Raw genomic sequence first — 16228 nt, 5'->3', positions numbered from 1 at the left:
AATTAAACAAAGTGCAGTGTGTTCTTTTTAATTTTTAGTTGCGCTACCTCTCCTAACCAGCTCTATTCTACTCCTTTCTGTTTTTAAAAAAAATCTTTATTTTTGTAATATTCCTACTTTTGCTTTTTATTTTAAAGGGAAAGCCTCGAAATTTTTCCTCTTTCTTTTTTCATTGGGATTTTTGCTTTTTCCATCCATACTTTTGGTTTATATTTACGTTTTTTTTTTTTTTTTGGAGATTTCTTAATTGGATTAACGTGTGAGATTTGATGAAATGGGAAAACCTACAATTGTCATTAATAGGGAGAAATAGGGAAATATTGGATGAAAAGGGTGAACTTAAATCGATGCCAAATTTAGAGGAACAAGGTATAAAGATGAATTGGTTTTCATATGCGCAAATACATTCACGGTATGATGAAGATTTTAAAACAGAAGGATTCTATGATAAATTGACTGATTTAGATAAGATTCTGACAGGTACTGATGAAAAGGTGATTAAAAAATTATATGGTTATTTATTGGAAATTAAACTAGAGGAAGAACAAGTTAAAGAAACTATGATTGCTTGGGGAAAGAATTTTGGATATGGGATTGATTTAGAGAAATGGCAAAAATTGTGGTCTCAAAACTATAAAATGACAATGTCAACAGCATATAAAGAAAATTTGTTTAAGATGTTTTACAGGTGGCACTTTTCCCCGACAAGAATAGCAAGAATGTTCAAGAATAAATCTGAAAAATGCTGGAAATGTCATCAGATACCTGGCTCATATTACCATATGTGGTGGACTTGTGCGGACGCTAGAAAATATTGGACTAAAATTCGCATGTGGTTGGAAAAAATGACAAAGAAACACATAGACTTGAAACCAGAGATCTTTTTATTGGGAATTTTACCTGATACATATAGTAAAGATCTGAAATACCTGATTGTAAATGTATTAACAGCGGCTAGGATTGTATTTGCTAAAAACTGGAAAAATGAGAAAATACCATTGCAGGAAGAAATCATTAAGAAAATATTGGAATGTGCTGAAATGAGTAGATTGACATTTGAAATTAGAGAACAAGAGGATAAACAATTTTATAAAATTTGGGACCTTTTCTATCAATTGTTAGATAATAAAACACAATAATAGAATATCTAGAATTTTAGAAAATAATGAATATATAAAGATATATTTCTTTTTTTTTATATCATATCTATAAAATGTTTTTAGGATAGATTTGGTATGATTATATGATTTGTTATAAAATAAATAAGTAAATTATAGTTATCTCGCAAAGTATGAATGAATAAAATTATAGTCAAATGATTGTTTAATAGTGATACTAAGGTATTTAATTTCTGATTGATAATATGAGTTATTATGTAATGTAACTGTAATTGAGACTATGAAATGGATGCACAAAAAACTGGTAAACCAACCGACACACTGTTTGTATATTTATGAAAGAAAGCTGGGTGTTTTTATGTTTTGTTTGTCTTTAAAAACCAATAAAATTGTTTTCAAAAAAAAAAAAAAGTTATGCCTATACTCCATCATTTATCTATATACACCCACGTAAGTCACTGATCCAGCATGACTGTTCCTTGAACCAGACTCTTAATATCAAATACAAAATTCTCTAAAAGAAATAATCCCAAATGAATTGACATGTAGGGAATAGTAAAATAATAAATAAAAGGCTGAAAGTTGGACCATATTCACTCATCCTGCGCAGATGTGGCCATGGACGTGATTTAGGCATGGCGGTTACCTTAATTTCTGTGCTCACCTGGCTTGAGCTGCCTAAAAGCTCAGTGTGAAGACACAGGGATTTATCTGCCCCTGAAAGACAGGAAGAATGAGGAGGCAAAAGGATCTGCATCCTGGTTGAGTTGCCTTGCCTGGTGCTCAAGAGTGGGTTGGGGCCATCCAAAGTGAGCCCCTGGAATGAATTCTGACAACCACTCAGTTTTGGGTGTCAACACAATACCGTCTATCTCCGTTTGTTGCTTTACCTGTTTCATATAATCTATACAATTTATGTATTCATGGATGCATCCATATTGCAGTGATCCCCAAGCCCCGGGGATGGGGGCAGCGTCACGGACAGGTATCGTGCTGCATCCCATATGTGCTAGTCATTTCCGGCTCTACGGGGCGGTACTCATCTCCGTTACAAAGCCGAAGAGCCAGCATTGTCCAAAGACGCCTCCGTGGTCATGTGGCCAGCATGACTAAACACAGAAGGCACACGGAACGCTGTTTCCTTCCCACCAAAGGGGTCCCTATTTCTCCACTTGCATTTTTACATGCTTTCGAACTGCTAGGTTGGCAGAAGCTGGGACAAGGAACGGGAACTCACTCCGTGACGCGGCGCTAGGGATTTGAACTGCCGAACTGCCAACCTTTCTGATCGACAAGCTCAGCATTTTAGTCAACTCGACCCTTATACAAATAGAGGATGAGCACACAAAGCTCCCTTTGTGCATGTGCGGGATTAGGTTGTGTGCACAAAACTATTCCTCCCCCTCCCCCGCCTTTCCCCCCCCTCCCAGCAACAGTGATGCTGCCAGCCAAACACCAAGACTGCCAGTTTGCAGAGCCAGAAAGGTTGGAGGCCGCTGCTATATTGCATAAACTTTTTAGTATACTTGAAAGAATTAACACAAATGCAATAAGTAGTACGTACTAGTAATAAGCCTGGCCGGTTGTTTTCTTTGTTCCCTTCTATTAAAATTCTTTTTTTTTGGAAAAAAAAATTTTTTAATGTCATTGCATTTGAGCTGCACATTTGCTAACTCCAAACGGCACCGTCTCTTGGCAGCAGGAGGAATCAAGTCATAGCTACACATTCCATTCAGATTCTCTTCATATTTCTCCATCATTTGTGAGTCTCTTGGGCCTCACTAGCAGCATTAAGTGCAAGCGGCTGAAAAAAGTAGATGGGCTGTTGCGAAAGAGAAGAATTAGCCACACCTTATGTGTACGTATTTACTCTTCGAGGGTACAGTCCAAAAACAGAGAAGAGGCTGAGGATGAGGAGGGGAAGCAGAGAAGAGTGCAGAATCCATTCTGGCTCTGGGTGGGTCATCCTGCATGGAAATAGTGGACCTTCTCAGCGATTCTGTAATTCCAAACACTTGGACTGCTCAGAATGCCTTCAAGTTTCCAAGCCCACCAATTCAAGCTGCTTGCAGAAACCAAGCCTACAGCTCGCTCTCTCAGTTAAGCTAAACCCTCTGTGTACTTGTTGTTTTGGGCAACAGAGTCTTGTCCATAGTAAGACAGCTGATTCTACCGACGGCGTTGGGTGTTGTCCAGCATTAAGATTTGGTCCTGATTCTCTTCATATTTCTCCATCATTTCCTGCAGGTCATCATCAGCCTGCAGCACCTTAAAAAGATTCAAATGATCAAAGGCTGAAGCACATCTCTGGGGGGAAAAAAGTCTACAGATGAGACAGTATCCAAGTCTGGAATTGGGATTGTACATTAAGCAAGCCAACATTCATGAGCTTGAGCTAATTTAGGATTTGTTCTTGGCTTACAAACCCCAGCTTGCTTGGCATAAGTATTCTTGGCCTTCTTTGTTTCGATGGCATGTAAATCTATTCTTTTTGTTTAAGCAGCCAAGCTACCTGCACTAAGAGACAACTCATTCACATTGCTGTTTATTCAATTTGGCTTAAAAATGTTGCTTAGTTGTAGTATAACATGCAAATGCAAGCAATTATAGTTTGTATAATAAGTTGTGCTTTATAAAGCCCAGGCAACATATATGATCTGCTCAATTAAATAGTATTTTTGTAGTCTTTTTATATAGGCATAAATATTGCAACACGTATGTACGTGTGCACATGTCAATTTTATACTTCTGTCGAATTCCAGACTATCATATTTTATATCAGTATCTGGTGTGGCAACCAACAAGAATAGATCTTCAAGCTTTATAAAGGTCCTGGAAATGATTTAAGTGCGTTTTTTAAATCTGAGGCGATCAGGCCCCTAATGAAGTTCAAAGAGGGGAGATAACTAAAAAGAGTAGGAGCTACATAAAAAAGGGTTCAAATCTTGAGGTGACTGCTTGCAGAAATAAATCTGGCACAAACAAACATGAATTGCAATCAAATAATGCATATAATGGGATGTTTCTCACCAGAAGTTTGAACTGTGAACATTCCTGAAGGCCAGTCAGCAGAGGGAAGAATAAGGGTAAACTGGGAAAGGCCAAGGAGTGCACAGACTAGTTTGAGACTCAACTAAAGGGCAGAGAAGTAAGTCAGATCTCAAACCATTAACAAGAAGCCAAAACAGGCACACTAAGCGGGGGGGAAAAGTAACAGTCAAATTCCCCAGCTGGTCATTATTTCCTAGAAGGAATCAAGTTGCCGAAATCCAAGCTGATGTCTGTCACAATGCCATTATCTTCCTCTCTTGTGGGAAGTTTATAGTAAGTCGAAGAAGCCTTTGAAGATAGTTAATATTGAGACATGACAGGATGGGGAGGCAAGACATTTTTTATAAAGATAATAAAAAGTTATGCACTAATTCAGATACCGTTTTCCTGTTTTGGCCAAACTATCTTTCAAAACAAATCGTGAATATATACTTACAAGCACTGGAGAAGGGACTTTGAACAATGTTTGGTTAATGAGCCAGTCTTCATAAAGCTGATGAATAGCTTCTAAATATTCCTGTTCAGAAGAGGCAGAAAAAGGAGGATGATCAGGTTTATTTTTTTAACAGAAGCAAAAACACTTTGATGAATCATGATTTATGTTCTGTAAAAGCGAAAGATAGGATAGTTGCAATTATAGCCAAATATCTGATGTAAGTTGCAACAGGACAACCAGATTTGGAAGGGGGGCTGGGTCTCATTTATCTAGGACAGCCGTTTTCCCATCTTGGTTCCTGAACATTCAACACTTTCCCAGTCAAAGGTACAATTGTGAGCTTTTAATTGAGCAGGAAATTCAAAACAACAGCCTAAAGTAGTGTTTCTCAACCTCAGCAACTTTTAAAATGTCTGGACTTCAATTCCCAGAATTCCCTAGCCAGCATGGAGACGGCATTTCCTGTTCTGTAACATGCTCTCCACAGGCAGGGAACATCAGCCCCAAACTCCAGGGACAACTTTAGCACAGAAATCTACTTTCTGCTAATCACAGAATGCATCTTTTTCAGCAATATTACAAATTAACAGAGTTGGAAGGGACCTTGTAGGTCATCTAGTCCAACTCCCTGCCCAAACAGGAAACCCTACACCATCCCTGACAAATGGCAGTCCAATCTCTTCTTAAAAGCCTCCAGTGATGGAGATCCCACAACTTCTGAAGGCAAGCTGTTCCATTGGTTGATTGTTCTCAGTCTCATAAAATTTCTCCTTATTTCCAGGTTGAATCTCTTCTTGTTCAGTTTCCATCCATTGTTCCTTCTCTGGTCTTCAGGTGCCTTGGAAAATAGCTTGAACCCTTCCTCTCTGTGGAAGCCCCTCAAATATTGGAAGACTGCTATCCTGTCTCCCCTAGTCCTTCTCTTTACTTAGACTAGTCAAGCCCAGTTCCTGCAACCGTTCTTCATATGTTTTAGTCTCCAGTCCCCTAATCATCCTGGTTGCTCTTCTCTGTACTTTTTCTAGTATCACATCTTTTTTATAGTGTGGTGACCAAAACTGGGTGCAGTAGTCTAGGTGTAGTCTTACTAAGGCTTTATAGAGTGGTATTAGTACCTCACTTGATCTTGAGTATCTGTGCCATGACCTCAAAATGATGGGTTATGTGGATCAGGGTACCACTACACAATGCCACACTTCCACCATGATGTCTGATGGAAGAACTAAAGTTGTGTTATCTCTGTGGTGACATCATGTATACATTGACATTTGACCTCCTGCCTTAGTGGATGCTTATGACTGTCTTATTAGGGGACGGAAGACTTTCGATTTTTCTTCCAACCAACCAAGTTGTAATCTTCCAAAAAAATTGAAAGGTTTTCTCCTTACCATGGGAATCACCTTTTCCTCTTCCCTGCACCTCCGCTTGAGTCTCTGATAACACATGCCAGGAGAGGTCTGTAGGTAAACTGCATTAAACCATTATAGTTTTAAACTGTTAAGGATGCAAGGCTGTTTCAATCATTTCAGAAGTATTTTAATTCAGAAGCAGAGCTGATTAAGCCCTGAAAGAATTCCAGAATGGTTACAGCAATTGTAACAATGACTACCCATTTGAAACTGAGCATTTTCCATTCAAAATGCTTGGCATACTAAAATAAACTAGATATTCTTGAAGAGACATCCTAGTTTTTGAAAGCTCAGATCTCACTGGCAACAGCCAAGATTTTTAACTATGGTTATAAAACGATGGATTTTAGTAACAATGAATTGGGGTTTTAAGTCTATGATGTAATGTGTATTAAATATTTTACTTGTTAAACTGTTTTATTCAATACCAAATTTAGATTAGATTATATTTGTAGCTTGTATGGGGGCCTTTTGGCCATAAATAAAATTGAAGCTCAGAGAAAAATTGTTCCTATTTGCTTCTCAGGGAAAAAAAAATAATCCCAAAATGATAAATATTTCAAGTTTAAAAAGTACAATACGTTCATGAAATCACCTATTAAGTATGCAATGCAGAAGCTACTGAAGCCTTTTAATGCCAACGTAGACTAAATATGAACATATTCTTGATTTTAAACTATCAAAAGAAAAAAAATAATTTAGAGCTAAAAAGTTAGTCTATCCTACACATACATAGGGACAAACACCAGTTTCTTATTTTATTAAAGAAAAGAAACAGCACAGATTTCACATATGATTTCCCCCACCTACTTCCCCTCATATATGTTGAAGTTCAACTCCCTTAATTCACAGTGATTAAAGAATTATTGACAATGAAATACAAACTATCTGATTGGCATCGCATTGGAGAACCTTGTGTTAGTCTCTTAAGACTCAAATTACCAAAGTTATCCCTAATGATCGGTAGCCACGAAACCTCCCCACCCCTGAAGAATCAAGAGATGTTTACCTATCAGATCAATTGACACGTTCATATTCTTGACGATCCAGTCAAACCATTCAGTCAGGATGACATAATCTACTTCTGGCATTTTCCCACTGCAAAAAATGTAGGAGAATAATATGAGGAGGCACTTAGTATTGGAACTCGAATTTAAGAAACAATTGTCAACAGTTCAGTTACTCATCTTCATACTGTCAACTGTCAACTGCTAATCTTTCTCTTCTTCTTCTTCATCATCATCATCATCATATGTACACTGGCCCAATCTTCCGCTAAAAGTAATCACCAAGATCTGATATCTGATTGTCAAAATCTCAGCCTGTCTATGGCAGTGTGGGTGCTCACAGGTAGTCCTCATTTAAAGACATTAATGGGAACCAGCAACTCTGCAACTGTGTGGTGTGACCACAAAGTGTGGCATCACGTGATTGCATCCTCTTGTGACACCAACTAGGACAGTTCCAATTGCCATTGTTAGGCCTTCATATAGATACATTCTTATCTTTTATTTCACAAAAAGTACAGAAGCAATTCACCACTTCCTTCTTCTGGGTATGTTCACAACTTTTCAGTCCAGCCAACAATCCTGTCTTTTCTAGTGGTCTTCCTCCAAGTTGAAGGGCTGCTCAATTTTATTTACCTTTGAGAATCAGTGAATATATTTCCCCTCACATGTGTGCATTTCTACCTCAATCACTCCATTTTTACGATCCTGTAATCCTATAATTTAGGGTGACTGGAGGGAGCCGAGCGTTTACTGGCCAGATGCCCTTCCTAAGGTCTATGTGGAGTTCACAGCAGATTTTGTTTTCTTTGCGCCCTAGGAAAGAAACATCTGCCGCTACCTAGGATCGAACTCTCAATCTTCTGTATGGGAGGTGAGTGACTTCACCACTAGGCCACCACATTGCTGTATTTTTACCTCAACGACAATCAAGCCAAAATATTTTAATGTAATGGATCTGATCTGTTTTCAGTAATCATTCACTAGAACAACTTCAACATTCATATGAATCAGTTCGGTGTTGCCTGGATACCACACGTAACCAAGGACTGTATGCAGAAGAGTCAATGAAAGTAAGTCATATGCTTTCACTAGCTTCCTCCTCCTTAGCTAAGAGCATATAGCATATAACCATGGTTTCTTTATCAGGTTTAAATAATACAAAAGCACAACATAAATTTCATAAAACTAGTGTATAGCTTCCACCCAATCCAACAATTAGCAAAGCTAATTGTATCCAATATGCACGTGCAAAAAAGGCAGTAATGTAATTTCTTCAAAGTCACACATAAACAGCAATCAGACAAATTCAGTAATCGCTACATCATATTACTTCAGCAATTCGGATAAAAGAGAACCAAAAGGTATTTTCGTAGCATCACATCTGTATCTTTGCTCAAGAGATGCTGTAGCAGAGATGCCACCTTGTGGATTAACAAATTGCTTCTCCTTTCCCTCCCATATTTCGGAACGGAAATCTAGTTTGGCTGTATGTTTATTCAGAGTGCAAAAATAATGGCAAGACAAATCGAAAATATATTGCAAGACGAATAGCAGCAGCCAGCGTGCCTTAGTCAGTCAATGTGCAACTGACAATTTGATGGTAATTTGGCTCTGTTCCTGGGCCATTTCAGAATGAATAAAATATGAAGCCACTCTCCTAAAAACATGCTTTGTACCGTACCTGCGATATAAGTTCTCCACAAAAATGTACTTTGCGCTGTGAATTGACCTCTCCATCATTCTTATGGGAGAAATCTGCAAATTAAATGTCAAAAGCCATTTAAAAGGATGGATAGATAGGTGGACGGACAGACACGCAGATTGTTAGCTATTCAAGGGGAGGGGAAAGTTAGCTGTTCTGCAGCATCCACTCAACTGCAGATTCCTTGTGGAAAAGTGATTTATTCCCTTTATTTATTGCCTTAAAGAGTTTATTTAACTTCAGCAAGGCCATTATGAAACCAGCAACCTTGTTAGTTTTCGATCCTTTCGTTCAAGAACTCAAACTGTATAATCCTCCCTCCTCCTATTTTCTCCACGGTGATAAGCCAAGGAAGTAGGCTGAAGTGAAGGCGACGGATCTAAAATTACCCATTTAGAATCCATTGCAGAGACTGGATTTGAACCAGGGTCTCCCTATTCCCTTTCCAAGATCTTAACTACGCTGGCTTTTAATATAGGTAGTTTTCAACTTACAGCCGTTTGTTTACTGACTGTTCGAAGTTACAACTGCACCGATAAAAGTGTTTGACCGGTTTTCACACGATGGTTGCAGCATTCCCATGGTCACGTGATCAAAATTCAGACACCCTGGCAACTGGCATGTATTTATGACGGTTGCCACATCCCAGGGTTGTGTGATTTCCCCCTTTGCAACCTTCTGACCAGCGAAGTCAATGGGAAAGTCAGACTCGCTCAACAACTGCAATGATTCACTTATCAAGTGTGGCAAGGAAGGTCGTAAAGTGGGGATAAAATGAACAACTACAACTAACAACTGCGGAAAACTTAGCTGCAGAAAATTTGGGCTCGATTGTGGCCGTACATTGAGGACTACTGACCTGCTCTAGGATTCTAGTTATTACTTTATAAAACGTACCATTGGTTTTGTATGCCGGTCCAACATAGTCAACTGCACGTAAGTCTGTAATGTCAGTCCCCACCGGTTTGCGTCTTGATACATTAAGGCCTGCCATTGGCGAGAAAACAATAAGACTATATTCAGAGGAGAGGAGAGGGGAAGGGAGAGGAGGGAGGAGGAGGAGGGGAGAGGGAGGAGAGGAGTTGCAATATTAGGAAAGGAGAGGAGGAGAGGAGGAGGAAGAGGAAGAGGAGAGGGAGGACAAGGGAATAGAGGAGGAAGCAGAGGGAAGGGAGGGAAGGGAGGAGGGGGAGAGACAGGGAGACAGGAGTTGCAATATGAGGAGAAGAGAGGAGCAGAGGGGAAGGGGGAGGAGGAGGGAGGAGGAGAGAGGGAGGGGAGAGGGAGGACAAGAAAGTGCAATATGAGGAGAGGAGGAGGGGAGGGAGCAGAGGATAGGGAGAGGAGAGGAAGGGAGGACAGGAGTTGAATATTAGGAAAGGAGAGGAGGAGGAGGAGGAGAAAGGAGGAAGAGGGAAGAGGAGGGGAGGAGGAAGAGGGAGGAGGAGAGGGGAGGACAAGAAAGTTGCAATATGAGGAGAGGAGCGGAGCGGAGGGGGAGGGGAGAGGAGGAGGAGAGGACAGGACGGAACAGGAGTTGCAATATTAGGTACATGAGTACATATAGTTCCAAATCCTCCAGTATTTATTTAATTTATTGTCCCCAATGTGAAGGACTTACTAAGTATATTCAGTTCTGAATGGGACACTGGCCATCAAGGAAAATTTGTGGCTCATATCTTCCTTTGGACCTAAATGTATTTTGGCTTCAAAAGGTTTAGCACTTGAGGCCTACTATTTTTTTATTTTATTTTTTAAAAGAAGGCTTGAAAATCATGATCAAATTACAAAGAAGTAGTAGTACAGCACATGCTGTCTTGCAATAGCTTATTCTAATGAATCATATAAGCAACCTTATTGGGGGGGGAAATCTAAATAATAACTCTTGAACTTAGAGTATCAATATATTTTCTGGTGTTAGACAAGGGTAGTTCAGCTTTACTTTCTCATTATAATTCAAGGGCTTTCAAGCAGTTACAACAATTAATACAGAAAGTAAGCCCAGGAGCTTCATTCTAGCAACTCACCAAAGGGTTGTGACCACGGACATTCCTCCATTTAGATACTGGTTCTGTCAACACCTGGGTTGAAAGTTTTAAAAAATAATAATCAGTGCAATACAGAAAATTTTAGTTTACTTCTCCGAAACAACACTACAGAAACGACCAAGGAATGTGGAAGATTAGCTGCTGGTACCCTCAGATAAATAGCATGCAAAGTATGTAAGCTTCTATATGACTGACTTCTTTGCCTGACCAGTTTTGCCCTTGAAAAAATTACCTTACGATTCCTCTTATGCTCTTTCGCTACTATGCGAAACCAGTAATCAATGAATTATGTATATTAGTGGTTCTCAACCTGTGGTCTACAGACCTCTGCAAGGCTGCCACAGCGTCACAGATTTGAAGAAATGTCATTTAAATCTTGCATTAAGTCTTGAGGGTCCGTGGACACAAAAGGGGGTGCGTGATGAAGACAAGGTTGAGAACCCCTGATTTGTGATCTTTTCACTGTTTCATTAGCTTCCGCTTTTGTCTCTGCTTTGTGTTTCTTTCTAATTCTGCAGTGTTTAAGGAAGTTTCGTCTTGATTTATTTATTCATTTAAAAAAAAAAACATTTTTTTTTATTTTTGCCACACCTTCTTTAACTTCGCTTTCTGAACGTCCAGCCAGCCTTTTCAATCCTCCCACCGTTTTTATAGAAGCTTAACACAAGCACTTTCTGTGGCGGTCCAAGCTGGTATATGTCAGTTTCAGAAGTGATGCAGCAACAGACAACTTTTGAAATTGACGTACAGCGATACAGAGATGGGTTTAAACCAGGTTGGGTCTGCCAGTTACCAGTTAACAACTGAGTCCGCTTTTTTCAAAGATAGGTATGTATTAATGATCAAAATGCCACTCAAATTATACCAGCCCACCCCCTTTATTATAGTTTACTAGCAGGGTGCCCGTGCTTCACTAGGAAACTATGTAATTGGATAAGTCTTTGGGGAGGAAAATTGGGGGGTGAGGGTGAAATTCTGCCTCAGCCTACCAGCATCTATCGGTGTTCATCTGGCTAGCGTCCTGTCAGTGTGTTAGAGTTGAGGGCTGTTTGGAAACTGAAACAGTATTTGCTGTGTGAGCAAGGAGACAGCAAGGAGCCTGGGCATGGCTTAGCTCAACTGCAGTCGGAACAGATTCCTTTTCAGGTGGGGAGGGGGAGTAGAACTCCTTAGCATCAGAGCGTGTTAATAATAATAATAATATATGAAATATTAATGTTCTGATGGTCATTTTGAAAAATCCTTTCTTAGTGAGCCCCTAGAAGCCAAGAGGAACATACGTGCCAAATTTCAAGTTTGTAGGCTTTACGGTTCTGGAGATTTTGTGATGATGTGTGAGTGGCATTTCGCTTTTATATAAAGTTCCAGCCTGTTTTCACCAAAGCTTTTCAGGTGTTATGTATTTTGTGGAATTGAGTTTTACAAATGAATTTTTATTACGTTTTTGTAATCTGCCCTGAAGCATTGAAAACAAGTCATATAAAGTAGTTTGAGGGAAGGGGAAAAAACAGCAACGTTTTTGGAACTCTCACCAAGACACGATATTCAAAGGAACTGTGGTGGGGGGGGAAAAATTCATAGGGCAGGAATTTCACTAAACTTGTGAACCATAATCCTGATCCTATTTGTTTCCAACCACATGAAGCACACTTTAAAAAGAAACTTAAGGAGCCACAATGCATCACCTCAATGCCAGTGTTTTTAGCAAAATAATCCAGGCAGGTTGTTTTCCCGCTAGCAATATTCCCCTCAATGCAGATCTGATGAAAACAGAAAGAACAAAATCCTGATTAACGCTGGAGGGTTGATGAAATGACAGCAGGTAAACAGGCTTAATGGTGATACTCAAATTCCGCAGAAAGTTAGAACTCTTTCAATTTGAAAAATCTAGAGGACTTTGTTTTCTCTCTGCATAAATTAAAAACCCTCCCCAAACCCACATTGTAAATCACCACATAATCAAGTTACATGGTTTAAGCCATCTTATAGGTGTCTTTATAGATACCCTTAAACCATTTGCTGAAAGAATATCTTTCTCTACCACGGGATGGTCTTGAAGGAAATACTCAAAAGTTCATATAGAAACAAGGGCAAACACATTCCTTAACCCTTGGGAAAGGAGAAAGTATTATGAAAATATTCAGGCTAGTTCCTTCCTAACATTCTGGGGTGTAAGAAAGAGGAGAAGAAAAATACACCCAACTTTCTACTTATAGCCTACTGATTCACAACCAATTCACAATCCAATTCTGTTACTATAGTCTACACGATTTCAATAAAGCTTTGTTCTAACCTTTTTGTGGAGTCAAGTTTCCCATCTGGATAAATTCAAAAACTGGATACATCACATATCAAATAAAAAGGTGGCACAAAGTCCATGCAATCATGTTATCAATCAAGCGAGCGAGCATGAATGCATCAGTTTCCAGTCACTTCAATTAGGGTTTCAATACAGAACTTCACATATTCTTCCCATCTGCAGACTGTATGCCCCAATATTGTTGTTATTCTCCTTTATGGAATCCAACAAAAAGATTTGCAAGTCTGCATTCAGTAATGCAGTGATTTTTTTCATTACTGTCTCATTAATGCAATACATGGGAGGTTCATACTTACAACTGTCTTTTTTTCTCCTCCGTTTTCCAGGTGCTTATCTTTAAAAGAAAACAAAAGCATTCAGTTGGAAGAGTAATTGGTGCTGGTAATAAGTTGAAATATTAGTAGTGCTACAAATTAAAGGGCAATATAGTATTAAGGCTATTTTATATGGAAGACTATAGAAACAGCAATCATGGAGAAATGGGTTATGAAGACAACAGAAATGGCTAAATTGACTTGTTTTAATTACGTTAATTAATTCTGGCAGTCTAAAGACAAAACTAGACACTGAAGAACTTATTTAAAGAGAAAACTACAATTACTTTGATAAAAAACTGGAAACCACTTATGGACTTTTTGCTGCATATGGATAAAAATGAACTGGTGATTTCTGGATATGTTGATTAGAATGATTTGTCTATGGGAAGAAAAGGAACTATGACATGCAATATAGGAGGGAGAAAATGGTAATCATTATGTTTGCAACTGCTGCAAAGAACCAGATTTGCTTAAATATCTTTCTTCTTGCTATTCTTCTGTTTCCTTTTATCCTTTTTGCTATTTTTCTGTCATTTTTAAAACCTTTGTAAAATCTTCTTTTAATATCAATTATTTAAAAGAAGATGATGATCAAGGGTAGGAGGTTGAATAGCCTTGCTAGAATCCTAATCAACAGTGCCGCTAAATGGCGGAATTGAATTGCAAGACATGCCATCAATGTCACTTTATTTGTTCCTTGAAAGTTTCACGCGTCATATTAAGCCATGAGATGGCTTGGTTGTTAAATACGATGTGAAACTCCAGCCAATGCAAACTAGAATTAATAGATATTTTGGCACAATGTGTGAAAGAAAAAGTCAAACATCTTTGCCATTGCTGGATAGAGAGGAGGGGGGGAAAGGTAAAGATAGGACAGGGGTAGCGTGAATGCACGTGCCACAAACACATCTGCACAGCACTTATCCTCATCACACCGGATGCAGACACAAGAGGACAGGAAGGATGTGGGAAAGGGCAAGACTGGGTAACAGAATCCAGATTCTCTTGGATCAAAGCAAGGACCAACTGACATATTTATCCAGGAAACAAGAATAGCCCTGATCACAGACTAGACCCAGCTCAATGTCTTTGTCAGATGTTGGCATCTTGTCTGCCACTCAACTCTTATTTCACAGGCCTCGTTTCATACCGGATCCTCATTAAACCCAGAGTTGTGACACTTTCCCATGAATACATTTACTATGAGATAAGCTTTTATGCATCATACACCACTTCAACGAAGGCAAACATACACACACACACACACACCCTAAAAAAGCAGAAACAGTAATGCTCCAAACTCTTCTTGGTCACAAGTTAGAAATTTCAGCTTTCCAATTCAAGGGGTACTGAAACTTGAATACTTGAATACAGCTCATCAGTCTGGAACCCACATTATGTATCTGATATTAACACAGTTGAGAAAGCCCAGAAATATTTCACAAGAAGAGTTCTCCACTCCTCTACTCATTGTAGAATACCTTATGCCACCAGACTTGAAATTCTAGACCTAGAAAACCTAGAACTACGCCGCCTTCGGTCCGGTCTAAGTATAGTACATAAAATTATCTACTGCAATGTCCTACCTGTCAATGAATACTTCAGCTTCAACCATAACAATACAAGAGCACACAACAGAGGTAAACAGAGCACACAACTCAAGGTAAACTGCACCAAACTTGATTGTAGGAAATACTTCAGCAACAGTGGTCAATGTTTGGAATACTCTACCTGACTCTCTGGTTTTTTCCCCAAACCCCAAACATTTTAACCTTAGACTGTCTTCTATTGACCTCACCCCTTTCCTAAGAGGTCTGTAGGTGACGTGCATAAGCGCACCAATCGTGCCTACCGTCCCTGTCCTATTGTTTCTTTTTTATTTTTCTTATATGTATCCATTTCAATTCTATGTTTATACTTATACCTGTTATCTTATAATCGCTTGACAAAATAAATAAACACTCCCTTCGTTCATTTAATGAATTAAATAAGCAATCTACGCTTCTATTTCCACGTGGTTTTAGCATTCCCAAGCCACTTTTTAAACAAAACACAGGCGAATCTCGGAGCACCCCTGGGACCGTTTGCATCTTCCGATGGGCAGCAGCCCAGAAACCTGGCCAGCCCCCGCGTTCCCCATCCCGGGAATGACCCCAGGCCAAGCCAAGCCAAGCCAGGCCGGACATACAAGAGGCGTGCTGGGAAGACCCGGCCATGGCGCAGCGTTGATCCCTCGGCGGCGCAGGGCGGCGAAGCTCCGAGAAGCCGGTTTTCCAGCTGCAGGAAGCCGAAAGAGGCCCAGCCGCCCAGAGCTGGAAGCCAGGCAGCCGGAGCCGGTGACGGAGCGATTGCATGCACCACATCGCTCGTGTCCGGCCGCGGAACCGGAGGGCGGCCGCGTTGCAAAAGTCAGGAAAAGGGAAGCTGCCCGGGCAAAAGACCCACTTCCCTTCTGCCGCTCCAGCAGCTGCGCTTTGCAACGGGGGGGAATGGAGAGACGCGCAGCTGCGATCCGCAGGGGATGCTGGGAGTTGTAGTTCAAGCCTGGTGAACTGGCGGGGGTTGCAAACTGTGCCCCCCCCACTTTGATCAGGTGCAGGCGGGCGGGTGCGATTCAGTTCAAAACTTTGCATCTAGCATTCGCACCATCCGCTAAGCGTAAGTGAGCTCAGCCCGCTTGAACAACCCATGATTCTGGCTATTATTATAGACGCCCAGGGAGGGGGTGGGGTAGTGAATTGGGTAAACTTGGTTAAGTGGATTGTGGGATGGGAGTGAGGCAAGGGCTCAGCGGTGGCTTGGGGGTTAGCTGCTTTC

At 40.1% G+C, this 16228-nt stretch overlaps 1 protein-coding gene across 2 annotated transcripts; it reads right to left on the bottom strand.

Annotated features, from left to right (window-relative positions):
* Positions 1-863: 863 nt before the first annotated feature.
* TK2 (thymidine kinase 2) lies at positions 864-15902 on the bottom strand. Of its 2 annotated transcripts, none has more exons than XM_087971610.1 (10): positions 15600-15902; positions 13391-13428; positions 12460-12534; positions 10754-10807; positions 9624-9713; positions 8706-8779; positions 7024-7112; positions 5994-6073; positions 4606-4686; positions 864-3425 (listed from the first exon to the last, which is right to left on the bottom strand). In XM_087971610.1, exons 1-10 carry the CDS (start codon positions 15772-15774, stop codon positions 3288-3290), a joined length of 894 nt encoding a protein of 297 aa, XP_087827736.1. In that variant the 5' UTR covers positions 15775-15902; the 3' UTR covers positions 864-3287. The 2 variants fall into 2 exon arrangements, with proteins under 2 accessions (XP_087827736.1, XP_026527830.2); XM_026672045.2 differs by having other exon boundaries at positions 864-3386; positions 15600-15898.
* Between the last annotated feature and the right edge of the window lie 326 nt (positions 15903-16228).

The sequence above is a fragment of the Notechis scutatus genome, chromosome 9 (assembly GCF_049901735.1).
Source record: "Notechis scutatus isolate UNSWTSFEM ecotype Mainland chromosome 9, rNotScu1.2, whole genome shotgun sequence".
NCBI classification, from domain to species: domain Eukaryota; kingdom Metazoa; phylum Chordata; class Lepidosauria; order Squamata; family Elapidae; genus Notechis; species Notechis scutatus.
This window is presented reverse-complemented; position numbering and strand designations above follow the sequence as displayed.

Bases quoted from the DNA above. Each gene is read 5' to 3' on its own strand.
- TK2 (XM_087971610.1), bottom strand. From the start codon at position 15,774: ATGTGGTGCATGCAATCGCTCCGTCACCGGCTCCGGCTGCCTGGCTTC. The intron at 8,780-9,623 runs GTACGTTTTATA...TTTAATTTGCAG, and splicing joins ACCGGCATACAAAACCAATG to ATTTCTCCCATAAGAATGAT. The intron at 3,426-4,605 runs GTAAGTATATAT...TTTTCCCCCCAG, and splicing joins AAGTCCCTTCTCCAGTGCTT to AGATGTGCTTCAGCCTTTGA.